The following is a 27,524-nucleotide window of genomic DNA, read 5'->3' on the forward strand; positions in this document are numbered from 1 at the left end:
GGAACTGATTTATTTCGAGTCTCCTATGAGCAAGCGGTGATTAACACAACCTCAAGAAATGAAAAACCGAGCAAAGAGTGAATGTTCAAAAGAAAAAGCAAAATTTCACAATACAAGCTGGTTTTCTTCGCACTGGACAAGTCTCAAGGTGGCTATGTTTAAAGGTAAGTAGATTTACTGAAATGCTGAAATGCACCAGTTGTGTTCTTAATATCAGCATTTCAGCCTTCAAAAGGTGGGAATGTCCAAAGGAGTCAGGTTCCCCGTGGGGTGACGCAGAGTTGCTTCCTCCAGTGCTGGTGGAAGGGGAGTGTCATCGGGCAGAGCTGGCTGGCCCAGCCCACAGAAGCAGCTCTGGCAAACACAATTATTGCAAGATGCAGATCTCTTCTGCAGAACCCCAATAACGGAAAAAAGCATCCAGATACTGAAGAGGTAAATGCTACATGCAGCAAAAATGAATGTAACCAGAGAAACGTGAACTTCCTCACTGATTGACTAATTTTGGAAGGAAGAACAGGCGAGTTCAGGAACAACATTCTGACACTTCCCTACCAGAAGGATGAAAGAGGGGGAGAGAAAGGTTGGAAGAACGCTAACGGACCTATATCACTGCATGTAGCGAGGAGAGGAGGGCAGCCCTCTGAAGGCCTGTCCCTCAGACCTGGCCAGAAAGCAAGTGCAGGCTTAGGCCACACGCAAACAGACAAATTTCTACGTAGAAGTCGGGCAGCTGGAGAAACAAGGCTGAGCGTGAAGATCAGACACCCACAAGCCACCCAACCAGCTGAGGCATCTTGCAGCTTCACAGACCTCCGTCTGGCAGTGACTTCCCCACCATGGGCTGCCCTTGGGTCTCCCAGGAAGGCACAGGGACAGGGGAAAAGCCCCTCGGAGCCTGCAGGCACAGGCAGGCTCCGACACCGGGGGGCTCAGCCACGTCCCCACACAGCTATCCCATCACTATGGGGATGGGTCTCCACACCACAGCATCCTCCCAGCTCCAAGATGCCACTGGCCTGGCCCCTCCAGGGTGATCTGGCTGCTGCCTCCCCCAAGCAACAGCTTCGTGGAGGGCATGTGCTTTTCATTCCAAACACACACACGCTTTACATATCAGAGGTAAAAGATTTTATTATCCCATGGATTTTTCCTAAGAAGTAAGAGTCCTACCAGACAAAATATACAAAGCATCTTATGTTTTCTTTCTAGACAACTGCATTCTCATCCTATGAAACAGTGACCACGTTAGTTCACCTTAAAGAACCAAGGTTTGTCCTTACAGCTGCGGGGTTGCACAGTTAGCATATTCAATGACCAGTTAATTCATGCAGAATCAGAAGGAAAGGGGAAAAAGGTCTGTATGCTCACCTGAGTGCAGGCTTAGGTTCCTAGAAATGAAGAGAAACGCAGGGCTTAAATTTACCAGTTTGCAGTACTTCCACTAAGGAAACCAATTCTCTGACCCTTCTTGTCATCCACCCCGCAATGAAAAGTAAGGGCTAATAGCAAGTTATCGTTGGAAAAGCACAGCGCTAGAAAGGCAAATATCCCTCTGGCAACGGGAAACTTTTCTTACCAACCTGCATGAAGTACACATAATTCTTCATTTTACATCAAGCTTAAAGCAGAACAAAACCAAAGTGTCCTCCTCTACCTGTTAAAACTTAAACCAAAAAAATAAATTCTCAGCCTCTAAGGACATACTAATTCCTATTGCATTACATGACCATTTTGAGATCCTGTTTTGTTTTCACACAATTAACTCACAGTATTATTACTTAAAAGTTTTATTCTAAAATATATTTACTTTTTTTTTTGGTTCTGTGGAGTTAATGATTGTACTTGCATTTACTTTATCCTTCCTCTTCTAAAACAACAAGCTCATTTCAACAGATGGTGAACAAGTCCAGATTTGCTGGAAACCAGTTAACAAGAATGTGCCAAGTTGAAACTCACCCCATTCTTTCAAGCCAAAAAACTGCCTGCATTTCAAGAACCTAATTAGTTTTAACTATATTTATGGAACAGAGGGAAGAATATTTAATTACTCTGCAATTCTTCTGTCGGATGATCAATAGAAAAGCAGTTCTGTTCACGCATTTTCTCTGCAGTATATTGATCAGCTGAATTTTGCCTTGTATCAATATCTGTACTACAATGGTGCCTGCAGATAACGTGATACATGGCTGGACTAGAGTAATTACTATCAAAACAGCTTTCATCAGAGGAGTTATACAAGAATACACACTCTGTGAAAGAAAAAATGTAAAAATTCTGCTTCTGCACTTGCCAGTAAATACCAGTTCTGCTGCTGACACCACTTCGTATGGAGGCATGGCACCCGATCTGCACACAGATGGGATCTCAACAACTCAGGAAGAAAGACCTGTGTGAACATAACTCATCTTTCCAGGCAAGCAGAGCCGGCCAGGACAGACACGGGGCTGGATTAAACCACCCGACTCCACCCGCAGCCACATCCTATAGATGGGACATCAGTGGAGCTTTGGCACTTTGCATTGAAGATTCACCTCTTTATTTAGTTGGGCAAAGTGACAGCGGATCTGCCCAGGAACAACAGCAGATGCCAACTGTGTGTTAGGGAAAAGGCTACACAGCCTTGCACTTCACTCTCTGCTTTGTGGCTGGGGAGCAGCGATGTGCTATGTCATTCATGTAATTCCCAGCCCACCTCATTGCCCCTTGCCCTGGCCTCCTGCCCTCCCCGAACACCCATCAGGATACTCTGATGCACCCAGGAGGAGACATGGTGAGGGCTGAGTCCAAGAGCCAGTCATAAAAACAACACATAGTGGTGGTTTCAGTGTCTGAAAATCCGGTCTTCAGGGGGACAGCACACAGCAGGCTGGGACCACCACAGCACGGTTTGGCAGAAACCATCCCTCTCTGCTGAGCTTTCTGAATCATCCGGTCTGTAGCCTCACAACTGTTCTTTTCCTAATTGCAGCTGGTTATGTATTTCTGGTCACTACATCAGCATCAAAATGGTAACCCTTCTCTTGTACAAACACCTTCTATCCCAGTGCCAAGGCAGCCTCAAAGCACTAATACCAGCCTGAAATCGCTCAGCCAGGAAAAGAGCACCTATTTCCAACACTTCTATTTCTCGGCCATCTCTTCTACCCCAAAACTGCTCCCAAAAGAGATTCCCACCCTGTAGCTGCACCTACTCACAGGTTATCTTTGACCACTGTGTAAATTTAAGCCCAGCAAACGTCTCAAATAGGTAGTAGGGAGAGAAGAGAAACCACCGGGAGGCCACAACGGACCCTAGAGGTTTGGAGCTGCACAAGCAGGGGAGGAAGTAAAAAAAAGTAAGACAGATTACCATGTCTAAAGAGAGGGCTGAGAGCATGTGTGTGCATGTGTGTGCAAGCAAAGCCAAGGAAGGTTTCATCTGGAGAGTGGCTTCACGACTTTTTGCAGATAACAGTTTCGACCACAAAAGTGTTTTCAAAGTGACGAATACGATGACAGTTTCCAGCCTCGCGTCGACTGATACCTAGAAGCAATTGAAAGAGAGGAGAGGCGAAATTCAACAAACTATATAATCTACAAGAGCTGCAGCAAGTGGGGGAAGGAAAGCAGATGAGATGCAACTGCTGAACACTGAAATGCAGGAAGAACACAGCCCATATGAAAAGCAGCATCACCTGGTCTTTGGAAGAAAAGCCATATTCTCTAGGCCATGGTCCTGCAGTAAGAGCTGCCATGAACTGGGGAAGCCGCATGGTAACAGCTGGTTTCAGCTGACAGCATCTCAGTTTATCTCAGAGACCAGAAAGCCTCATGAAACCAGCAGAAGTCACAGGCTGGTGCAGCCAAGGAGGGCTTAAAATTACCACCCCTCTGTTTGTATCTCTGCATGCACTGATCCTGCTATAGCCTCAGACCTTCTGGGAAACAAGTAATGCTCCCCACGCCTTTACACTGCAGGACCTTAGCTTTGGGCAGCTCTGCCAGGCAGCTGCTCCCCTCTTACGGCAAACCCGGTGGTGCCCTGCTGACAAGCAGGACCACGGCAGGGCTCCAGGAGAGCAGCAGGCAGCGTGCCGGCAGCCCCGCGCACAATTGTCCATCTTCTGTTGGGAAAGCAAGCACAAACTACAACCATGGTGACTTCTGCACCCAAATGCTCTCAGCACCCTGCAGCTGCCCCACAGATCCAAACCCAAACTGATGGTAGGTTCACGTTCCAGGTAAACCTTTAAATCACAGAATGGTTCGGGTTGGAAGGGACCTTAAAGACCATCTAGTTCCTGGGCACCTCCCACTAGACCAGGTTGCTCAATGCCTCATCCAGCCTGGCCTTGAACACTTCCAGGGATGGAGCATGGACAGCTTTCCTGGGCAACCTGTTCCAGTGCCTCACCACCCTCATAGTAAAGAGTTTCTTCCTGATATCCAATCTAAATCTCCCCTCTTTCAGTTTGAGGCCGTTACCCCTCCTCCTATCACTACACTCCCTGATAAAGAGTCCCTCCCCACCTTTCCTGTAGGCCCCCTTCAGGTACTGGAAGGGGCTATAAGGTCTCCTGGGAGCCTTCTCTTCTCCAGGCTGAACAACCCCAACTCTCTCAGCCTGTCCTCATAGCATAAATACACCAGTATCTAAAACCAAACAAATACAAATGCTGAAATTTTCAGCAATGTTACTATTTGTATATAAGATACATATCGCTGATTTTCATTAAATCATTTTCAGGTAGTCTAATGTTCCCTCTTCACAATTTTTTCCATATTATTAGGAACTTAATTAATTAAAGGCAATTAGCAGATCTAAGCTGCTCTGAATAGCTGCCACTGAAGCGGGTGTCTCCATTAGAGAAATCTTCCAAACAGTTCCCAACAGCACTGCTATTAGTTGATCCCCAGGAGCCCACATGTAAATGAATTGCTGACTCCTGCAACCATTTTCTCAATGTTTCTATTAGGCTGATAGACACAGTGACAGAAACACAGCAGCCAGCACCCGTTTGTTGCAGCAGCAGCATCCCAGATCTGGGTTGAGATGAATTAGACGGGAAACACCTCAAAAAGATCTTCTGTGTGCTTACACCCACAGGGAAACCTCCCCTCTCACCAAGAAGAAGCCAGTAACATGAGCCAGCAGTGTGCCCAGGTGGCCAAGAGGGCCAATGGCATCCTGGCTTGTATTAGAAATAGTGTGACCAGCAGGAGGAGGGAGGTGATTGCCCCCCTGTACTCAGCACTGGTGAGGCCACACCTTGAGTATTGTGTCCAGTTCTGGGCACCTCAATACGAGAGAGATATCGAGGTGCTGGAGTGAGTGCAGAGGAGGGCAACGAAGCTGGTGAAGGGCCTGGAGAATAAATCTTATGAGGAGCGACTGAAGGAGCTGGGACTGTTTAGTTTGAGGAAGAGGAGGCTGAGGGGAGACCTCATCACTCTCTACAACTACTTGAAAGGACACTGTAGAGAGTCTGGTGCTGGTCTCTTCTCACAGGTAATTAGTGACAGAACAAGAGGGAATGGCTTCAAGCTGCAGCAGGGTAGGTTTAGGCTGGACATTAGGAAGGAATTCTTCACAGAAGGAGTGGTCAGACACTGGAATAGGCTGCCCAGGGAGGTGGTGGAGTCACCATCTCTGAATGTGTTTAAGACTCGTTTAGATGTGGTGTTAAGGGATATGGTGTAAGGGAGAACTTTGTAGAGTGGAGATGATGGTTGGACTCGATGATCCCAAGCGTCTTTTCCAACCTGAATGATTCTATGATTCTAAGTAATGACTGTGACGTGAGGGGAAAGCGAGTTGGGACAGCTGAACACGGCACGGCTCTTACGTCTCCTTGCGTTCCTCCGCTTCAGCCTGTAGGTCTCCTTGCCGCTGCAGAGGCGGTAGATGAAGGAGCCGAGCTGCTCCATGTCACTGACGTGCTCGGTGGCGATCATCTCCTCCTGGATTATGTATGTCTGAGGCAGGTATGTCCCTTTCTGAAATGACACAGTTTCCACCAAAATAAAGCACAAACGGTGCCATGATGTCCTCCTCGAACAGAACTGTCTCACACAGAGCGCCACTGTCAGCCGAACTGTGGAAAATTCACTGTTCGAAGGTGCAAATTCCACTTACCAAGGCCAGTTAACGTGCTTCTCTGTCCTCAGAGGAAACTGTCCCATGCCACTAACACAGGGCACACAAAAACGATTAGATCCAGAAATTGAATGTTCATGTAGTGGATGAAGCCAGTGTAGGATCAACCCTCTTATAAACTAACCCCAGTTTTAAAGGAAGGCACGTGAAGCTGTAACTCTGAAACCATAAGCAGCCACGTGGAGAGGGATCAAGGCTCAACCAAAATGCCAGGAACTCCCCTGAAAAACATGCATTTTACATTTACTCCAAAGGCAAAACCCAAACCCGTGAGCCCTGCTAGGATTTGGATTTCTCAGTTTCCTGAGTTTTCCATGTTTCCCACTCCTCCTTGGTCCACTCAGCACAGCCGCAACGACCTCTTGTCCTTATAGCCCACAGGAACGGGGACTAGAGATGAAGACCAGGGTGAAGAGTGGGGTGCCTGGTGGGGGGACATGGCAGAAAGCCAGCAGGGGCTGGAAAACATGGAGGGAGAGAAAATGGGGTACCTGGGAGCACCCCGGGGATGGAGACCACCTCTTTCTCTGCAGGAAAGAGATCTGCTCGGCATTGAAGACTCTCTGCAAGCTGATTCCTAGGTGCTCGGGGAATCTCGCTGCTGGCTGGGCACCGCTATGGCAATAAGCAGCTGTGTTACAAGTACAGCTTGGGCTGGGGGGCACTCATGAGCAGACTAGATGCTAACTAGGCCACGAAGCAAAGACTCACTTCTGGTCCCCTTTGCGTAAGAAGAGTCTGGGTCGATATAAATATAATCAAGCGGAAAAGCAAGCAACAGCAGCACAATTTGAAATACCACCTCTTCAGCTTCCACCACAGGACTGGTTATCTCCATAGAGATGTACCTGGAAACATGCTGTCTTAACTTAATGCCGTGCTGTTGGGCTGGCATAGCCTACTGGATCGATAAAGATCTCCTCTAACGCTGGAGGACTAGACTATTAGTGGAAGTTTGTACTACACTAACACAACACTTCTGCAAGAAATGCAATTATTGATTCTCAGTGGGAGAGTGCAGGAGAGGGCATGCGATACGTGCAGTTATTGGCAGGAGTTGTCATCTTAACACCAGGGGCTGAGGCTCAGAATTTGCCAAATCCTTGACCTGGCGAAAGGACTTAGAAGAGACAGACACATGCACAGAATCCAGTTTCTTCACTGCTCTAGATTTAAATAGCCACGGCAGCTGAAGTAGTCAGGAATCATCCCTACCCCATCGCAGGACTGTGCAACAAGGATGATGCCTTCAATTCTCTGCCAAGAGTTTTAAGAAAACTAAAGCTTTGGGCATTTTGCGTTCTGCAAAAGGTGTGGATCATCCATCATTTAACTGGGTCATCTCCAACTTCCTGCTGCTGCGCGGGGGGAGCATCCCTCCATCCTTTTCTCTCAGATGCTTAGGCAGCCTTGTTCACTAACCTGGCACACCTATGCAGAATAAAGCCCGCAAGAAGCAGAAGAGCTGCCATTTACAAGCAAAAAATCAGACACAAGAGCTCTGGTAATGTGTATGCGGGGACAGCACGGCCAAGACTAGTGCAGGGTCTGGCACAGCTGTGCCCGCACACAGCAGGGATTGCAGAACAGGCACAGGGCACGTGTCAGCCACATGGCAAAGGGGCACCCCGGCACCAGGCTGGCAGGGGAGAAAAGGGCAAAGGAGGTTCACTGACTCCCCGTGTTGCCACAGTCTGCTGGAGCAAACCGCTGACGCTATTTGCTGGACTGAGGTTTTGTCCTAGAAACAGGACGGAAGCCACTGAACATCTTCAAAACTAGACTTGCAGCTGGAAATTAGTCTCATTCCTTAGGGACTTGACTGATTCAGAGATGCAGAGAAAGCAAAAGTCTCCCGAGTCCAAGGACCAACACAGCTCATCCAGCATCCAAACAGTAGCACTTCTGAGCAGGGGGGCAAGTCATCAGGTGGTGAAGGTCCCTGCAGCAGGAAGAAATTTGCCCTCTCTACCTGACACAGGCCACCAGGAAGGCCCCGCCTGTGGACATGAAGATCACAGGCTTCCAGGATAATTCAGCTGGGGAGGGACCTCAGGGCTTTATCCAGTCTGGTCCTGAAACCTTCAAGGATTTCAAGGAGGCAGCACAACCTCCCTGGGCAACCTGTGCCACTGCTTCATTGTCCTCATGGTGAAAAACTTTTTTGGAGCTCAAGACCAAGCTAAACGCTTTAGAACAATGTCTCTAAGGTGCTTGTTAAAACCACCACAGACAGATTGGCCACTTACCCATCCATCAGAAAGTTATTTAAACCCATATCTGCTTTGTACTCTCTTTAAAGACTTAAATGCATAAGACCATTTTAATTGTATTTTATCCCCTTTTTAAATTCAATTTCTGATAAAGACAAAGCATCGTTTTCATGGAATGTGATTTTATATCTATTATTCTAGGATGTGACCAGCATTCCCAATCAGTTTTTTTCTGGGGCTCTGCTGTCAGCTTGTGCAATCCTGCCTTTTCCATTTCCCTCTGCCCCAGGGACTGGTCACCTGCCATGGTCAGAAGCTGTGGCTGGTTTGGAGCGAGTTGTAAGCAAATGTGTGTTGTACCCCAGCAGGGTTCCCAGTACATTTGCCAGATGGTCACAGTGCATGAAATTGCGAGGACTGCTAGGAAACAAACTGGGACTTTGACAAGGACTGGAGATCAAGCATCCCTCAAAGCCCAACCTTTTGCCTCTGAGCTTAACCCTTACAAAGTTCATCACACTGCATGTAGCAGCAAGTGAGCAGAGGGAATAAAGAGTAAAACTTAGATTGGTTTTGCTTTTTTTTCTTTTCTTATAAATAGACCCTCATAGAAGGGAGTAAAAGACCCAGGCTTGGTGCTTTGCTTTACCTGCAAAAGACTGAAATAGATATGCAGTCTTAAAAATCCTCGATTTTTTTCCTGCTGGTAAGATTAAATAGTACTCTATTTTAAGAAGACTCCTTTCAGTCACTGCAGTAGCAGCATGGGCTTCTGAACTGAACAAAACTGCTGCTACTAAACCCAATTAATGCCGGTTGTGAGCAAAACTGCATGAGCCCGAGTCTGATATTGCAGCCCACAACACAGCGGGGGGGGGGCAGCACAGATTCCTCCCCAAAAGGGTGAAAGCTGAAGGCCTGCTACTCCCGAAGGGACACAGATGTCTGCAAATGGCAAACCGCAGCAGTAACCACAGCAAGAGCAAAAGGAGGGAAATTCTTTTTTTCCTTGATTCCTACAATCAGTAAACCCCAGAGAGAAGGACTCTGCTGCTTCTCTGTGTCACCCTTGGCAGGTTGATCCGTCATGCCAGTGTTACCGTGCTGTCTGCAAAATGAATATTTCAGCTGAACCCACTGAAGCCTTCGCTCTGCGTGAAGGCTCAGCTCTGTCAGGGCCAAGGCTTACTTCCACAGACACAGCAGTTTTGATTTCCCACGAACTCCCAGCTGGCACCCCTGAGCCAACACAAGAAAAGCATACAAAATAAGCAGGATTGCAGCTGTACCTTCACGTTAACCAGCAGCTCCCACAGGTTGCGAGGAGGCATCACAATAGTGGTGTTCAGCTCGATGACGTAGCATTTATCCAGCGTTATGTCATGATAAGCTGTCAGACCCTGCGTTCCAAGCACAGAATTTAAGGAATTGAGCCCTTCACAATGAAATGTGGCTGTGAAAATGGGTGAAAAGAGGGAATTCAGGGAAGACAGGAAGTTGCTTTAAGCAAGAAACCTGTCTGGGGACCTCCCTACCAAGGAGGACGAGCAGGTTGGAAAGTCTTAGAGAGGACCTTGGGAAGGAGGACGGCTCAGTAATAAGATCATCGTAGGCATATGTGACAACAGCACCAGCGCTAGACCATGAGCACCGTGCTTGGTGCATACCAGCTCAGCCCCGTGCTATGCTCCCAAAGGCCCCAAGAACTCCTTACTCGCTGGAAATCATGGATGATATCCGCAGGGTCACTCCCTCCAAACTGGGGCACTGGGACGTTGATTTGCTCGTAGTTCTCCTCAAGGTAAATCTTGACGTCCTCATGCAACTCCAGCTGCCCTTTGAACGGCGAATACAGCGAGTCTTCGTAAAGGACGCCACAGTGAAACACACTCTCGCGGGGCAGCTGTGGGGACAAGATCCAGACGGAGGTACAACACTCACACACCCCACACCCCATTAACAGCTACAGCAAACGCAGGAAGAAATGCACCCATACTGGGTAAAAAACACTCTTTTCAAACAGATGCGTGAAGATATTTCAAGATTAGTCTCTTCACCAGAAAATGTTCTTGAGCAAGGCAGTGCAAAACGCCCTTGTGAAATGACCACATCTCCCTTCCTGCTAACCAGGTCCAAAGGGAATAAAGGATTCTCTGTGTGATTTCACGAGGAGTAATTCAGAAAGGCAAACTGACTGCCTATGGGCTCTTAAATTTCATAATTTCATATCCCTCCATAGACATGGCTTCCAGCAACTGCGTTTTTCTACATAAGGCATATAAGCATCATTTCTAAAGGCACTTGTAGCCTGGATATGGCAAATGCACCAAAACAAAGCAGCTCTGCCTCACTGCAAAACAGGAGCTGCTGCTCTCCAGGGCTCCAGAAGCACGAGCTATGGGCAAGAGAGCTAACGCAGAGTGAGCCATCAAGTTTGAGCACGAGGATCACAGGGACAAACTGGAGCCACTGGAGACTGAGAAATAAAGGCCCCATTGCCTTGGTCTCCAAAGCATCCCTGACCATGTTGAACGGGCTTTGCTGTGTAATTGGATATGAGCCATCATCTGGTATGGCAGGCAGGCAGCGGGGGTGACAATGGGCGGTCCCAAATGGACCAGCGGGCATTTCCTGGTGCCGTTTGGCATGCACCGAGGGTATGTTAACAGGTTATGCTGTCCATAACCTGGTCGATAACCTCCCCTCAGTGCCGGGGGCTTCCTCTCGTAAGCAAGTGTCTACACAAAAGCCCTGCAACAGGCTGCCATCACACTGACACAGCGGTGTTCAGGAGGGATGGGCAGCCCTGCGGTTGTCACAGCATTTCCAGGTCAGGTACAAATGACCACGGGTAATAAAGCTCTGACGTATCTTAAAACAAAGATTGCAAATTAATGTGACAGCAAGAAAATCTATAGAGCAAGGGAGTGTATAAAAAGACTATATTGCTGAGTGGATAAGTGCTGGCTGCAGAGACGAAGGCAGACGGTGGTCCTGGGAGAACTCATTCCCTAAAAGCTGCTTCGCAGCAGAACGAGGGCTTCTGTGCAAATCGATGCTCTGAGGTTTCTTAGCTAAATGCTCAGCAAGCCACAGAGCTCAGCAGTTTCCTCCTTAAAAAGCAGCTCTGCCCTGTCTCATTCCCTGTGGTCTGACCCACCACAACGCTGCTAGCCCAGCGCCTCTGCTAGGCCAGGCTGTGCAAAGACTACGTGGAAGAAAAGGTGCTGAGTTTAACGGAGGTCAAAGGCTCACCTTCCATACCATCTCCCACTTACTTTTCACTTCTCCGCTTGCTTTATTAATAGTACCATCTATTTTTGTTACACCTACAGAGTTTTGCTGTGCTAGGGCCTAAAAGACCTACTGCAAGAAGCTGTTCCCTTGCCTGTACTCCCTGCCTGTACCTCCCTGATCTCTCTCTCCAGGGCTTGCTCTCCCCTCGCAACAAGCCGCGTTTTCAGACTGCCTTACCCTTTGACAGCGGTGATGGTGGGTTTAAGAGGTAGAACTGGCAGGATACTTCTATGGAGTTAAAAAAAAAAGGAAAACAAAGCCACAAGGGAGGAGAGGAGGAGGGTTTCTGGAAGGCCTGGCAGTCGGGATGGAGGTGAGCATGAGCCTACTACTTAAGACACGCCTCGTCTGCCGTGGCATGCTTGCTTCTGAGTTACTGCAGTGCAAAGCAATAAATAACAGCACCAACTCTTTCAAAGGTTGAAGCAGCTTGTCTGGCTGCTCCGGCTGAAGAGCCAGCAGTCCTTCCCCACTCGCCCCTACCTGGGTGATGAAGAAGTATCTGTACACATACATCGATGCAAAGACCAAGCCCAGGAGCAGTACGAGGAGACCCATGGTCAGGTAGCACACCCCGCTGAGCGATGTCCTCCGGCCCTGCACCGCGGGAGCCGGCTCCTCCTGCGAGACAAAACCAAGAGCATCAGTCAGCTGCTGCTAAAAGGGATCAGAAAATCAACGATATTTTATGCAAAGGCCACACAGGGGTTTGTGGTGTGCGACTAGAGAAGGCCGGCGCTGTCCTGCAAAGAGACTTCACATCTGATAGCATCTGGCAAGAGCAAAACACTTCCTGTGCATTTTGCTCTCCCACCCCCGCCAAATACATACATATATATAAAAAAAAAAAAGCGTGTGTGTGAACATACACACATATGTGTATACTCTGCCTCCTACCAACTGCTCAGAACAAAGTCAAGCTGTGTTTCAGTAGGGGATAAGGATTGACTGAAAAAAAGGAAATCAGGAACGAACAGCTCCTGGCTACTGAACGTAACAGCATTTACGTATTTATACTAAAAAATTTTAGTTGAAATGCTGCCATTCTCGCAGAATTTTTCAGGGGAAATCTTTGGAGGTGGAAATTACCGGTCCCAGAGAGGTACCTCCTGGGTACCTGCTGGGGTGAACCCACCCAAGCAGCTGTGTTGATCTCAACTTCATTTTCAAGCAGATTCCTGCGCATCTGCCAGGAATACGGCCAGAGCATCAAAAGAAAACATGTCTGTCATTTTTAGAGTGCTGCCCAATCTGTACAGACAGTAGCCAGCTCACCTCGTTACAGCCCTGGAAAAGGGGGGCAGTGCAAAGGTTGGGTTACCTCCTGGGGACCGCTCATCCCAGCCTACCACACTCTTGTTTTTACTACCAAAATAACCCTCCGAAATGTTAAGCAGGAGGATGTAAGGCCTTTCAGAAGCAGATGAAAGAAGCCGGTGAGAGATGCCCCAGTTTCCACAGAGAAGAGCTGAAAGCTGCCCTCCGCTGAGCAGGCAGGCAGGGGAGAGAGGCGCCAGGGAGGGCTCCTGCAGATTAACTCCCTCTCTGCGGTACGTGATCTGATGCGTTTGATTAGAAAGACACCGTCTCCACAGCTAGCCAGAGACCAGTATGAACTGGAGGAACAGATTTAAAAGCAAACAACAGCCTCTCATTTCTAAAATGCATCGCTTTTTAAAGGAAGAGATGTTTCTTCAGCCAAAACACACAGGGTGCAGGTGCTGAAGCCCCCAGGGGAGATGCCCCTCGGTCCCTGCCACCGTCCGGTGGCATGAGACCGCTCAGCACAGCGAAGCTGGCAGCAAACGCCTCTTTCCCCTTTCCCTGCCATGAAGCAGCCCTCACCAGAGCAGCAGTTCAGTCCCAGGCTTGGAGGCAACGGGTCACTCCTGCCCTGGCACTGGAGCACCCCAGCATCCCCGGGGAGCCCCTTAGCCAGGGATCCCCCCACATCCCTGGCACCTGAGCTCCATCAAGGTGCAGAACAGGGGAAGAGCCAGGATCCTGCAATCCCTCTGCTACCTGCTCCAAGCTCCAATCTATTGATTGCTCCAGCTATCCACTTTTTCTTTTCTAGCCACCTTCAGACTAATAACTGCAAAGACCAAATTGCTTTGGGAGAGCTACAATTCCAGCACGCCTCCAGGAGAAAATAATCCATATTTATTTCTCCTTGATCCCAGCTGTTGAAGGACCTGCAGCCCCTCTATTCACCGCCAGCTCCCTATAGTGAAGGATCAGTATAATCAGTTTGTCGCTGTTCTGCCAGCAAATAAAGGGAAGAACAAACTGAAAAATACCACATTTTAAGTTCACTTCCAATCTTTCCCTCCCTCTCCTTCTGCAGACGAGGGGCAGCAACTGTGACAAGTCAAAAAGAAAAGAAAAAGAAAAAAAATAAATCACATTACCAGAGGAAGTTCAAAGGCTCTCTGACATGAGCTGCTAGGTTAGGAAAGTCATGCTATATGTCAAGTGTTTCACAATAACAGATTTCCCGAGATACTTGTCTTCAGAGGAAGAGTGCAGACGGTGGGGGTGAAGAGGAACGAAAAGCTCTCCGGCTACTGACACTGAAGCACGGCTGAGGAAATGTTTAACGCTCCGCCAGTGAATTACATCCGAAAGGTGCCAGGTTCCCGTGATGGATAATGCACTGCTCGCTCACCCAGTGAGCTGCAAGTGCTACCTCCATGGAGGGCACGGAGGGCCTGGGGAGAGGGTTCAGAAGGACACACCAGCTCAAAGAGAAAAAAAAAATGACTCCCACTAAAAAGAAAAACTGTGTTGGAAGAACAGTAGGGACAGGCAAATAAGCCCTCGCTGGTTTGGTATTTGCTAGAGCAGGTCTGTGCACTTTGCACAGCCAAAGACACAGTGAGACAACCCACCCCTCACCATCAAAGCAGATGAGTTCGGCTCCCTACAAAGCATTCCTGGCTTCAGGAAAAATGCCTGAGTTTTGCATTTAGTGAGAAGGCGGGGGAAGCAAAGCAGAGCTTTGCCCTGGGAGAAGTTACAGAACACCAGGAAAAATGAAAAAACCCTCACGTTCCCAGAGAGGAAAGAAAAACTCAGCATCAACCGCTCTGATGGAGAGGTGATTAAGGCAGCAAGGTTAAAAATGCTGCCAGGCAGCCCAAGGGAAACAATTAACCACAGTCCTGCAAAATATTGCGTAAAAATCACCTGTGCTAACCCTCACTGAAACATGCATCTTCTCCCCTGGTCCAGCAGATTAAAAGGCCACCAGTCTGTGTCGCAATGAATGAATTACAATTTAAAAAGCAACCACATGTTAGTGGGCACCCGAGCTTTGGGCCAGAGTCGTTCTCAGTGCTGCCAGCCCGAGGACTGAGCAGTGCGCAACCTGCTTTAACAGCATTTCGCCCAGGATAACAAATCTTCAGCAGGTTGGAAAAATCCAAGCAGCTTCTTCCACAGGCTGCTGCCCTGCTCATGCCGCAACGTACCTCCTTCCCCCAGGACTGTCACTCCCTGCAGTAGAAACACAGGTATTTTAAAAAACGGGAAATCCATCACAGCTGATTTCCATCTGTTCCTGCCATAGAAACACCTGGCTTCCCCAGCAAGGGAGCAGTTTTCCCCTAAGCTAACCTTACCATAAAGACAGCCAGGCGATCCCAGCAGGAAGCTGCAGGAAAGCCATCCCCACCAGAAAGACCTCCAGGACCAACGGCACACCAAACCACGCGCCGCGCTTGAGCCGCACAGCGGACTTTGCAGATCTGGCAGCATTCCCGAGCTCCATGAATTTCAGTAGTGGGAAAAAGACTTAAGACTTGGCAGTGGGGTTCTCCTGAAGAGCAGATCATGCCTTCGAGACGTGCATTTCCACCAAGGACAAAAATCAAAATATTAACATGCAAAAATGCTGTTCGTTCACCAGATGTTTAGCAATATTCCATAAGAATTTATTAACCAGACACCCTTCTTGCAACAAGCCATCCTACTCATTTTCTGCCTCAACCAACTATGGGGGTTTTGGCAAAGAGAAATGGGAAAGGCAGGGGACAAAACCATCCCAGGTCACAGGCAGGGATGGGTATTTCAGTTCAGCACATGGGCTTTCCTTTTCTTTTTTCATCATTTTAAACACGATATTCCAACAGATGGGCATGTTTTACACAAAAAATCAACATAAGGCCCTTCCTCCCCTCTGCGCAAAGGACAAACATTCATTGGCTTTTCCATGAACGAATGGATGGAAAAGCGACAGCAGCAGACCACAGTGTCCACGGTCCAGGTGCGACAGATCTGCCCACGAGGAGGACGCACAGACAGGTCCACAGCTCTGCAGAGTATCCCACTGCGATCTCAGGGCAGGAAAACCTTCCCGCTCCACACGATGATCCTTTCTTTGCTTCATATTTCTTGGCACCACCACAAGCTCCAGCGCCAGTACAGGCAGCAGAAGCCGCCACTTTGCTGATCCGACAGAAAATCCCAGGCAGGCTCCCTTTCCAGTGGGAAAACTGGAAGAGGCAGAGCTCCTTCCCCTCTGCAACCCGAGGGGAAGGCACAGCTCCTCTTCTTCTGCGTGGGCAATGGGGGAAAGCATCCATCTCTCAAGGAGAGCACCTGCAAGCCTTGGTTTTCTGCCAGGCATTGTCCTGCTAATACTTCATTCCACCGGGCGAGAGACAGAGGCAGCTCCAACACACAAGCCTCAATAACCAGACATGCTGACTCAGCTCCAGTTTGCAGGCACGATTGCTTCGCAGATACTCCACCCAGCGCCCAGCAGCAGACAGGATATTGGAATATAAAAAGGAATTCCTTTCCTTGGATAAAACAGGCTCTTCACTACACTCCAGTGCCCTGCCTTCTTGCAGAGCAAGAACAGAGCACAGGCGGCAGATACCCAGACAGGAGAGGGTGAAGTCATGATACAGACCATTTGGCTCGAAATTAGCCTGAGAGGGGAAAAGTCCTAATTCAGCCTTTGAGGATTTCATGTCTTGCTGAGGATGTGATGAAAATGGCTGGTGTCCTGTTACCCCTAGTTGTTACTGAATGGCTGAGGAACACCTCTCCTACAAGGGAGTGGGGGACAGAAGCCTGGCTGTGCTTTACAGGCACAATGTCCGGTCTACAGCACGGAAAACAAGTCCAAAGGCCAGAGTAAGACAGGGCAGGGAAACCATCAACACCTGCCGGGCACTGCCGAGGGCATCTACTGCTGAGCAAACCCCCCTGGTTTCATGGCGCTGAGCCTTTGGACACATAACACTAGCAGGAGCTGCCAGTGCAGTGTTGCCTTTGACATTTCTCATGAATACAGTACAGAGTTACGAAAAATATATACTTGATTCTATTGCTCCTTCATCATCAATCTCTTACAAAAGATGACAGAAATGAGGAAATTAAAGGTGTCATGTCAGGCCTTGTTCCCTCCTGAGTCTCACAACACCTCGGCAGAAATGGGCTCAGCTCACACCCTTTTCCTGCTTCTTCAGCTTTGGAAACAGCTCTGAGTTCTCCACAAACTGTTTTTCCTGCATTTCTGAAACACCCAAGTTTGAAATCCTTCGTTTTAGGTGAAAGTAGGGCCTGACAAACAGGGGACACAGCTCAGCAAGTGTCTAAATATACATCCCAACAGGCGAAGAATCTTGGGGCGACTGAAAATAGTAAACGTGATTTCGACGACTGACAAGCAAGGAGAGAAATGCGGTGCAGAGTAAATAGTCAAAGGGACGCAGTTTGGCGAGGAGTGCTATCTGAAAGGCAGCAAAATATGTCACCCCTCTCTGGGAGGTTGCTTGTTTCAAGGGAGAGCAGCCTGAGCTCTTGATGTAAAGATGTACTGATGTAACTACAGACACTGCCACAGACAGCCATGGCTTCCTCAAAGCATGCAGGCTCGAAACCCAAGAAACCCACATCAGAAAATCTAACTGATCTCACCGTTTACTCATTTCTGGTAACCGAAGGCCAATACGGACTACGAGAAAAGAAAAAAATCAGTTCAACATCTCTACCTCCAGCAAATCAAGTCCCATATTCACAGTCAAAATCAGTTACTGCTTTACAAAACGCAAGGACTTGCAATAGCAGCACCGCCATTGACTTCAGATGGAAAAATCCCACAGGCGGCTGCTGGAAAATTGTAGTGCCACCACAGTGGGTGTAAGCTGGTATGGACCAACCTCTCCTCTGATGCTCTGGGCTTGGCTTTGAGTCTCACCTCTCAGCAAAGCAACCCCCATGTCCGCTCCGATGCAGCTTGCTCTTCCTGCACACAAAGCAAAGCTCTCTCATCCATCCACCCCACAGACAGCATCCCTACTGCCTGCAGGTGCTGGGCATTGCCAGCACTTACTGACGCTGCTCTGTATGGTAAAAGGCACTGGAGAATTTGTGGGATAAATTGTAGGGCAAGGAGATCCAGAGCTGCCTCCCAGAGACCACCTGTCCCCTGTTTAGGCATTCAGACCCAGGGGAGCTCGGTGGTGAAGAGTGCCCAGGGATGGCCAGAGCAAGCCGGGGTGGTCAGTCAGGGTTTGAGACCGGAGCACTTGCCAAGCTAGAGCTCTGGAGAAGCAAAGTGAGAGACTACTCACGGGGAAAAGGCAGGTGAAGGCAGACCAGAAGGAGGAGAGGAACGTAGAGACATAAACCATCGCAGCAAAGGCAGTTCATCCTTGCATCCTCCAAAGCATCTCCCACACTCCAAAAAAGGCTCCTCTGCCAGATGAACAAAAAAAAAGAGTCCTGTCCTCAAGAGCAGTTATGCTTAGAGGGAGGAGAGGGAGCGAGATGAGGAGAAATACCAGGTGACGCCAAGGGGGAAACAGTGCCTGGGCCATCGCCCTGGCAGAGTCACAGGGTCGGTGCCCAGCACTAGCAATGAGAGGCCCCCGAACGAGCCCGTTACCTGGAAGGAGAGTCCTTCCAGCCCAAAGAGCATTTTCAATGCTTTAGGTCAGAAAAGAAAATAACATGTGCATGCATGGAGAGAGAGACAGAGCTATATATATACACACATACATATATATATGGCACACAGTTTCCAAGGCAACCGAACTCCCCGCACACAGTACTTGAGCAGCGCTTGTGCAGGGCACGCAGCAGCATTTCCACACAGAACACAACTTACGGCTTTTGGACTCAAAGATGCCTGGAAGGCAAAAAAAAAAAAAAAAAAAGAAAAAAAGGAAAAAAAAGCCTGTAATTAAGAGACTATCGCAGCCAAAGGCAAAAAGGTTGCAATAAATGAATCTAATCACATCTTTAAATGACACCACGGCACATGACTAGCAACAAAGCCACCTGCCTCAGGAGGTACTTCGCAGCGCTGGAAATTAGAATATCAAAAACAACCACTGGCTAATTAAAAGCCCCAGCTTTGTTGATAGACGACAAAGACAGCAGGATGTCAAAAACACAGCCTAGCATGTGGGAGCTCCTAAGTGCTCAGTGATGATATTTTCCTTCTCCCTCGTCAGCAAGAGAGATATAAACCCCCCTCTTTTCTCCTTTTTCCATCCCTTTCTGGAATTAAGGGGCCATTTCTCCTCCTTCTTTGCACAGGGGTGAGGAATTCATTTCCATATATTTTTTTATTTTATTTTTTGGCAGAGGCACAACAACTTCCAGCTGAGTTTTTCCAGCCTCCCTCTCCTCTTTCCCAGGACTAAAACCATTCAGAGCATTAGCAGAGCCAACAAAGCCCCTTGTAAAAATGAGGCTATTCTTACCAGGCACATAGCTATAGCCCCGAGCGTCACGCTGAACAGACAGGCAAGCAAAGAGAAAATAAACAGCTGTGATAAAGACACAAAAAATGTCCCAACCTGGCTGTTTAACAGCCCGACTGCCAAAATACGGAGTCTGATAAACACATTTCCAGAAATCAACAGAAGCTGCAGCCACTGACTGCGACGACAGGGGAAATCAGTCCCTGCCCTGGGGCAGCTCCACCACCACAGCTAAAAGGCTCTGGAGCACCAGGGCAGACCCCACCCGGGAGAGAAGGAGCAAGCACACAGCCAAGTGAAAGCAAGGGTTTGGTTTGGGTTTTTTTTGCAACCCTGAAGTGGGAGGCAGCATTAAAAGAACAGGAATTTTCCCCAGAAGAAGAACGAAGGTGCAGCTTTGGCATTGAGTCTCAAAACCTATCTAGAGCAATTAGAGACAAAAGGCAGCTCAAGCAAGAGTGAAGGAGAGTGGCTGCTCTAGGAATAGGGGAAACTCTTAAATTGAGGGGTTGGCAAAGTTAAAGAGAGAGACCAGATTCAAAGGCAGAGACACATGCAGGTGGGCAAGACATCTGACTCCTTGAAAGACCTTTAAGCAATGTCAAAAATATTCAAGAACATTGAGAAAATGAGGAAAGGAAATGCCAACAGCTTTCAGCTTGTTCTTCCTGTAGCTGAGTCTTCTTTCTCCTCCCAGGTGAAGTGAAGAGAAGCTGCTACCAGCCACCCACAAAAGCAGCCTGCTTGCTGTAACCTCCACGTTCGGCTCAGGAAGAAGCAAGCCACAAGCCCGACTGCCCACCGAAGTGACAAGCTGTCCCATGGCAGGACAGTGGGACCACACACTTGGGAAGGAGCTGGACAGACTTCCCTTCTGACAGCCACACACTCACCTTTTCACAGACTAAAACCATCCAATTGCTGCAATATAAAACCCCCACACCTACCAACCTGTGCAAGAGGCCCAGGGAGTCCTAGGCACAAGCCAAGAGAGCAAGTGACTGATTTTGCAAAAGGTGGAAAGGATCAGGTGCTGCCTCAACACATCTGAAAGCAGAGAACGTGGCAGGGAGAAGACCTGCACACACGTCAAAAGGTTTCACACGATTTCACCTGAAGCTATTCACCACCAGTGATGGCTTTGGATCCTGATGAAGCACGTGAGGACTCACATGAACACAGCTCTAGCCACTGCTTCCCCCAGAAACCTCCACGTCCGGATAGTTTTGGGGTCCAAGCAAACCTACAATCTAAAACTGCAGCACCTGAGCTTCTACAGCCAGGCAGGCGGAGACGGTCAAGAGCAAATCAGCCATTTTAGATGTTGCCAAGGCCCAGCCAAGCACTGCTGATCTGGTTGTGGCCAATTAAGCCATCGCTGTCCCACCTCACTCTTCCACTAAAGGCTACTGATTCCCAAAAGGCTGGTAGAAAGGAGGACACAGTCCTGCCCAAGACGCTTAGGGGCTGGAACAGCCAAGGTACTGCCTTCTGCAGACAAGAAGGGGCATCAGAGGCATAAACCCGTACTGTTTGCTCCGAGCAGAGGGGTCAGAGTCCAGCGCTTCCCGGAGTTCAAGCTGAAGCATCTTTACAAGGAACTAGACTTCAGGTTATAACGTTTGCCTCTTCCCAGAAAATCAAGACTTACACATTGTCACACCATAAAATGAAGTCATTACTCCTTTTCAGAACAGACAATGATTATCTCTTCTCCCAGCAGCAGCGTAGGAAAGCCCTGACAGTCAGGCCTACACTCAAAAATTCACCACAAAGAAACGGCGTGTAGTTTAACAGCAGCAAGAGACAGGAGGCAAATTTACCCTTCTCAGCTTTATTGTTCAAACTGACTTCAACAGCAGGGCACGGCAAAAACAAAGACAACTCTGAAAAGCAAGTGCAGAGAGATGAATTAAAAAAAAACCAAAACAACCCCCCTCACACTGTCCTCCCCCAAATGGTAACACTGACATTAAAAAACATAACAAAACATGTCTAGGTTCCCACACATCACCTGGGAAGAAAATACCCATCCAGAAGTAAAAATGCCTCTTCCATCTCCTGTAAACCCGTTAATGAGCAAAGATTTAATAGCGCGAAAGCAGGAATTGCAAAACTGTGCACAAGGAGAACTCATCCTCTCTAGACGCTCCGTCTCTCCAGACCTGGAAGCAGCGCTCTGCTGCGCGGGAGCTCCCAGCCATACACAACACCCGCCACCTCTCCCCGAACCGCCAGGCGAGCCGCACGGTGCAACGACGGGGTGAAAACCAGCGTTCTGCTTATCAGTGCGCAGGGCTTCTTACAGAAGAGCAAGGAGAGCTCCTGTCCTACAGTTGCCTCTTCCCTGAAAATCAAGACTTACACATTGTCCTATGTGTCCTACAGACAGGACTTACGGCGCTGCAGTATTAATGCAGCAAAGCTTCTGCCTCGTACTTCCATTTGCTTCATTTGTGCCCTTTAAAACTGCTGCTTTTTAAAGATATTTCTTGCTTTTCTGTTTTACGAAAGAAATTGTTGTGCCTAAAGCAGGTAAAGGCACCACGTCAACAGGTTCTTCCCAGGTAAAGAGCACCTATGTGCAAAGCTGCGTTGGCTTCAGCTCTCCTCCAGCTTGGGAGAACGCACACCCTTAGACAATCCCAAGTTTCTCCGTCTCCAGCTCTTCAGTCTACACCTCTTTGGTGAAAGAGAGCTCCCTGTTTCCAAATTCAGTCACATTCATAACACTTCCGCTAGAAATAGCCATTCTCTCTCCTAATCCCCCTGCCAGTTTTAGCCAGATCCTTTGTCACGCTCAGCTGGAATATCAAATATTCATGGCCAGTGCCCAATAAGATACTCAAGTCTAATATTTCACTACAGCGGATGCTGTAAGTGTCTGGAGACATTTTTTCCAATTCAGCCATTTTCCTCCACTGCCAAAGCATCCCGAAACCACGTAGAACCAAGAACCAGTGACAACACTTCTTTTTAAGCTGACGACTCCATACAGGACACAAAAAGAAGTCATCACTTCAGACCACATGGATATGGGAAGGTTGGGAAAAGGCCAGGAATAACCTTCTGTTACAGGAGGCAGCTTCTTCAAGTCAATATCTACCACATTTAGATTCCTAAATCAAGATTTCAATGTGGTGAAAACCCCCACAGCTCAGGAGCTTTGAGCCTGGACTCAAGCCCGCAAACATGTCAATACGCGTAATCAATCCCCATGGCTGCCAGCTAGTTTTTATCCCTCTCTCTGGATGTACAGCTTGCTTTGTGAAAAAGCCTGTTTTAAAGACTTTTCCTCACGTCCCCTTCCCCAGCCATCTGCCTTCCACCTCACAGCATCCTGCAAGGAAGTCGCTCACAAAACCCGTCGCTGCCTTGGCATGGAGTTCTCCACCAAGCTGGCATGACTCTGCGTTACAGGGCCGGCAGAGATGCCTGCACAGCCAGCAAGAGCCACCGCTCCTCCACCTGCCCCACGCGCCGGAGCCCGGCTCTGGAGCATCACTGCTCACGAGGCACTGGTACCTCCGGCAGAGCCAGGAGTGGCATTGCTCCCTGTCCTGCTTCGACCTCCCCTGAAGCACACATCCTCTCGGGCTCGCTTAGGCGGACACAAAGCAGTCACAGCTCACCTTCCCCGCCTGAGCACAAGAAAAGGCCAGGGGGCGGGGGCACAGCTACAGCCGCAGCGGCGAGACACTGTCTGCTAAGAGCTCCACATCCGCAGTGGACCTGCTCCTCACTGGGGAGTTTCGCAGTGGCAGTCATGGTAAAGGGAGCTTCCTGGGCACCAGAGGGGCAGCCGCCTCCTCAGGGAACATGCTCCCCAAGAGTTTCAGGGCTTTCCCTGCTATTTCTGTACAAACGGGGCAACCATGCTTGGTGCGTGAGCTGCCACCGGCCATCCCGGGCTGGCAGCAAGGCGGCTGGGCAGCTCGGCCATCAGCTGTCCGGGGAGCAGCAGCCCCACAGCCAGGAGGCTGCGGCACCCCAGCAGAGTGTTGTGATGAGGTGCAGCCTACAGAGATCACACAGAAACACAGACAGAAGGGTTGGACGGATCCAGCGCCGGACAGCAAACAACTGCTTGTAGGAAGCATTTCCAGACGACCAGGAAGGGCGTGATCGAAAGCCCACCAAAAGGAAGAGTCTTGTGGAGTCTCGGGGAACGCAGATGAGGTGAAAGGCATGAAACCAAAGCCTGGTATTACTGCAACCAACAGCAAAACACCAGTCGCACCCACAGGACACCACCGTGTCCCCCCTGCAAAGCCTCTCACAGCCCCTGGGCCTCTGACCCACCGCCAACGTGTTTCCAGTGGGCTTGCCACCGCCTGCGGGGATGGGGAGAGCTCTCCCAGTCCTCCTGCTCCGCCCATAACACCCCTCTCTCCCACCAGCCAGACCTCCCAGCCACGGCCTGAGCAAACACTGTCCTCCCTCGATGTATAACAAGGGGTTTGGCTTTCTGCTTCCTCTTCCCACAGGTTTCTGTGACAGCATCCCCCGATGCATCTTCCCATCCTCTGCAAACCGTCCCAGTCCCCACAGACACCCTGTCTGCGCTGCAGCGTTTGCTGTAAGGCTCGATTCACCCCGGGCCGTCAGGGAGGAGCGTTCAGCAGAGCCTCGGCCACGGCAGCTGAGCAGCCGGTCTCCGCCAGGGACAGAGCGAGGGGGATGAGGCACCTCTTCCCTCCAATACTTATCATTTACCCCTCGTGAAGCAGAAGATTTTAATGAAACCCCTCCTCCTCCGGTTCTTGTGCTGTCTCTGCAGAACAACTAGCTGCAACTATTAGAGGGGTTTACAAGGAATCAACGAAAAAAAAAAAAAAACCAAACCAAATTTTGACTGGAGAGCTCCAGCCATCAGTTTTACTCCTTTCCTGTGGATTTCAACGTCCATCACAAACGCAAGGAGCGTATTTCCCAGAGCAGTTAAAGACACCGCATGTGTATTTATTTCTATTTCAGACTGTAAATCCGAAGTTCAATTAAAACTCACTGAATACTATTTTGCATCTGAGAAAGTATTTTCCAATGAACACAACAAATTATTTTACTGGATGCGTAACCTTAAACTGCCTTCTGCTCAAGGCTGCTACGTCCTCACAGCTCCTACTAACGACAAGGAGATTGTTTCTTTTGCAAGCCTTTAAAATGTTGCAATTGCCTCAAAATTACGTGGATTTTTCTGACACGAGTTTGAATTGCATATCCTTTTCCGAGTCAAACTGGGAAGAAACAAGGCTCAGCACATGCGAGCTCGCTGTCAGGACTCCTCACCTACTACTTTTCAGGACACATTAGCATCACAGACATCTTCCTGCCTGCCACATCTTTGCATTCATGGAGCACCTGCCAAAATTCACAGGCTGCGGAAGCCGCCGCTGAATCATTTCCCAGCTCTGGCTCCTATCGCTGGGATTGAAGTTGCGAGATCAAAGAGGAAAGGAATGCAGAGCATCTTGTTTGCATGTCACCAATGCCATTTTGCTGCAAGGCAGCGAGAGGAAGACACACACAGACAGGAATTTTTGGCAGCAGGAGAGAGAGCATGGCAAGACAGCCTGGCTATGGAAACCCACAGGTTGTGTGTTTTACAAAGCAGCACCTGCCTTGGTCCAGCTAACTACAAACTACGCCGAAGAAGCCAGCGTCACAGATACCCTGGAAAACGGCATCAGGAAAAGGCCACCTTCTTGTCAGTGGAAGAGCTGCCCCCTGGGCACCCTCATGCTGCACTGACTCACCACAGCCTGCTCCTGCCCTTCTGTCATGGGTCTTACGCTGATCTTCTCACATGCCTGTCTGCTGGAATTAAGAGACTGTTGAAGAGTCTTTGTTCTAAATTCATGTTTTTCAGTTCCTTTGTAGCTCAATGTGGGCTTAAAAGAACAGTATCGCACCCCCCAGGAGTCAGAGAAAGGCCCAAGGCAACATGAAGAACCCAAAATTTATTATTTGCTACCTAAGCCAATTTCATTCATCTGGCAGGACCTGAATCAGAATAATTTTGATTGCTGGGATCTGGCAGCACTAATGATGGAAATAAGCTTCTGCTAATTTTATTTTTTATTTTATTATTTTTTTGAAGTCCTTTTCTCGCAGTGGTTGTAAGAAGGAGCTGGATCCTGCCTGAGCTCGAGCAGGATCGGCAGAACAACCAACTTCCCTGCTGCAGAAAGCTGGTTTAACGGCAGCGTGAGCTGGAAGTCCAGTGTGAACTAGACCGATCCAACCCAGTCCAACTTTCAGGGTTGGATATCAAAGGTGGGAAGAAACCTACCACCTTCTTTTGCTCATAATTAGGAAAGATGAAGTCTGGAAATCATCAAGAGATGACAGTTGGCCACGTTCCCCCATTACAGGTTTCTGTACAGCTCCCAGGCGTCAGATTAATAGATGCAATCACGACAGACGGAGCACATTCAGACACTGACAGCACAGCTGAGAGCTGCAAGCACATCCGCACGTGATGTGAGAGATCATTAGGATATAAGCGATTCCCTGAACTCTCTGCAGGACTGAGCAATCTCCTGAAGCCCCTGCTGCAGAGCAGCTCTCTGGGGGCTCGCTCGGAAATTCCCACTCGCTCGGTAAGGCACGTGCGGAGGGACGCTCGGCACTGCTGCAGGAACAGAGAAAAACCACAGCTCCCCCAGAGTTTTTTGAGTCAGGGAGATAACAGTGTTTGATAAATGATCAAACTGCATGCACAGTCCGAGGCATTCATGAGCATGACAGAAATGCCATTTAAGTCCCCTGCTCTGATACAGAAGCACTGTATCACGGTGGACTTGATGCTGTGGGTCAGACCCACCTCTCTGGACAACACCCTCCCACTACACAGTGGGATATTTACCCCAGTGGGTCCATCCTCGCAGAAGGGCTTGCAAGCTGGGGGTTCTCTAGCACAAGAGACTTCAGAAACACTCAGCTCCCGGCCAAACACAACAGTGCCCATTTCACCTTACCCTCCTCAAGAGGGCCACCAGCCACACCACCACTGGTACGTGCCCAGCACTGCCTCCCAGCGCCTGCCCTGACTCACGCCGTATGGATGGGACTTGACATAACTCTACCCCAGGGCCCCAGCCGTGCTCTGCATGCACTAAGGATGCCCCAACACCTTCATTCACCTTGCGCCTGCCCGGGTCCCAACCTCCGCAGGCATGAGCGCTCGTTTCCCTCCGATACCCATCACCTGAAGCCCGAAGAACAATTTGACTTCAGCATGTCAACTCCCACCTTGAAAACTGCAAAGCACCCAGAGAGCTGTGCGTGCCTGTATCCCCTTGCTTCTCATCTCGCTCCAGCACCAGCCGTTTCGTTCCTCGTGCCTCTTCTCCATGCCAACCCTGAGCCTTCAGAGATGTTCGAATTTGAAATCCACCCTGAATCACTCCCAGATTACACTCCCCCAGACAAAACCACCCAGACCAAAAGGATGAATCCGGATGCCACTTGTCCGCGCTGGTCATTTACTTTGCTGCCCATGGATGCCGCTCCCCGTAATGGTGCAATTACCCTTCCCCATCCCCTTCCCTACTTCTCCAAACTTCGGATGCCTACGCACCCTCTAGGACATGAGCTAACAGCCATAAAACCGGCCACTTTTATCTCTCGGGGGGTGCCTCTCCCAACGGGAGCCAGCTCCGAGCAGACACCCGGCCCCACGCACGCACCCTTCAGCTCCCACCACCTCCAACTTCGCAGAAAAGGGGGGGAAAAAGCCCGGCGCGACGAGGGCCTCCACCGGCGGGGACCGGCGGGCACAGCCCGGGCTCCGCTCCCGCCCCCCCTCCCCGGCCCCGCACTCACGGCGCCCGGGGGCTGCAGCACGGCGCCCGCCGCCCCATCGCCCCCCGCCGCCTTCTCCTTCTCCGGCTTCAGCACCGCCGGCGGCTGCTGGACGCCGATCTTCACCATGGCCCCGAGCCGCCGCCGCCGCTGCCGCCCGAGCTGCCGCCGGCACCGGCACCGCCCCGGGGAGGGGCCGCCGCCGCCCCCGCCCCCGCCCCGGGGCGCCCCGCCGCCGGCAACGGGGACCGTGGGGGTGCTCCCCAGGGGGCCAAACGGCGGGGTTGGGAGTGGGGGGGGACACCGACTGCACCGATAGACCCCACGGCTGCCCCCCGACCCCGC

The 27,524-nt window shown here is 49.7% G+C and overlaps 1 protein-coding gene across 2 annotated transcripts; it reads right to left on the bottom strand.

Moving 5' to 3' along the window:
• Positions 1 to 1,116: 1,116 nt before the first annotated feature.
• ITM2C (integral membrane protein 2C) lies at positions 1,117 to 27,381 on the bottom strand. Of its 2 annotated transcripts, none has more exons than XM_074591620.1 (6): positions 27,201 to 27,381; positions 12,133 to 12,270; positions 10,067 to 10,255; positions 9,642 to 9,752; positions 5,829 to 5,979; positions 1,117 to 3,526 (listed from the first exon to the last, which is right to left on the bottom strand). In XM_074591620.1, exons 1-6 carry the CDS (start codon positions 27,306 to 27,308, stop codon positions 3,435 to 3,437), a joined length of 789 nt encoding a protein of 262 aa, XP_074447721.1. In that variant the 5' UTR covers positions 27,309 to 27,381; the 3' UTR covers positions 1,117 to 3,434. The 2 variants fall into 2 exon arrangements, with proteins under 2 accessions (XP_074447721.1, XP_074447720.1); XM_074591619.1 differs by lacking the exon at positions 27,201 to 27,381 and adding an exon at positions 18,237 to 18,673.
• Between the last annotated feature and the right edge of the window lie 143 nt (positions 27,382 to 27,524).

The sequence above is a fragment of the Larus michahellis genome, chromosome 6 (genome assembly GCF_964199755.1).
Source record: "Larus michahellis chromosome 6, bLarMic1.1, whole genome shotgun sequence".
Taxonomy (NCBI): domain Eukaryota; kingdom Metazoa; phylum Chordata; class Aves; order Charadriiformes; family Laridae; genus Larus; species Larus michahellis.

Coding starts and splice junctions, on each gene's coding strand:
- ITM2C (XM_074591620.1), bottom strand. CDS start 27,308: ATGGTGAAGATCGGCGTCCAGCAGCCGCCGGCGGTGCTGAAGCCGGAG. Junction 10,256..12,132: donor GATACTTCTTCATCACCCAG/GTAGGGGCGAGT, acceptor TTGTCCCCACAG/CTGCCCCGCGAGAGTGTGTT. Junction 5,980..9,641: donor AGCTGCTGGTTAACGTGAAG/GTACAGCTGCAA, acceptor GTGTCATTTCAG/AAAGGGACATACCTGCCTCA.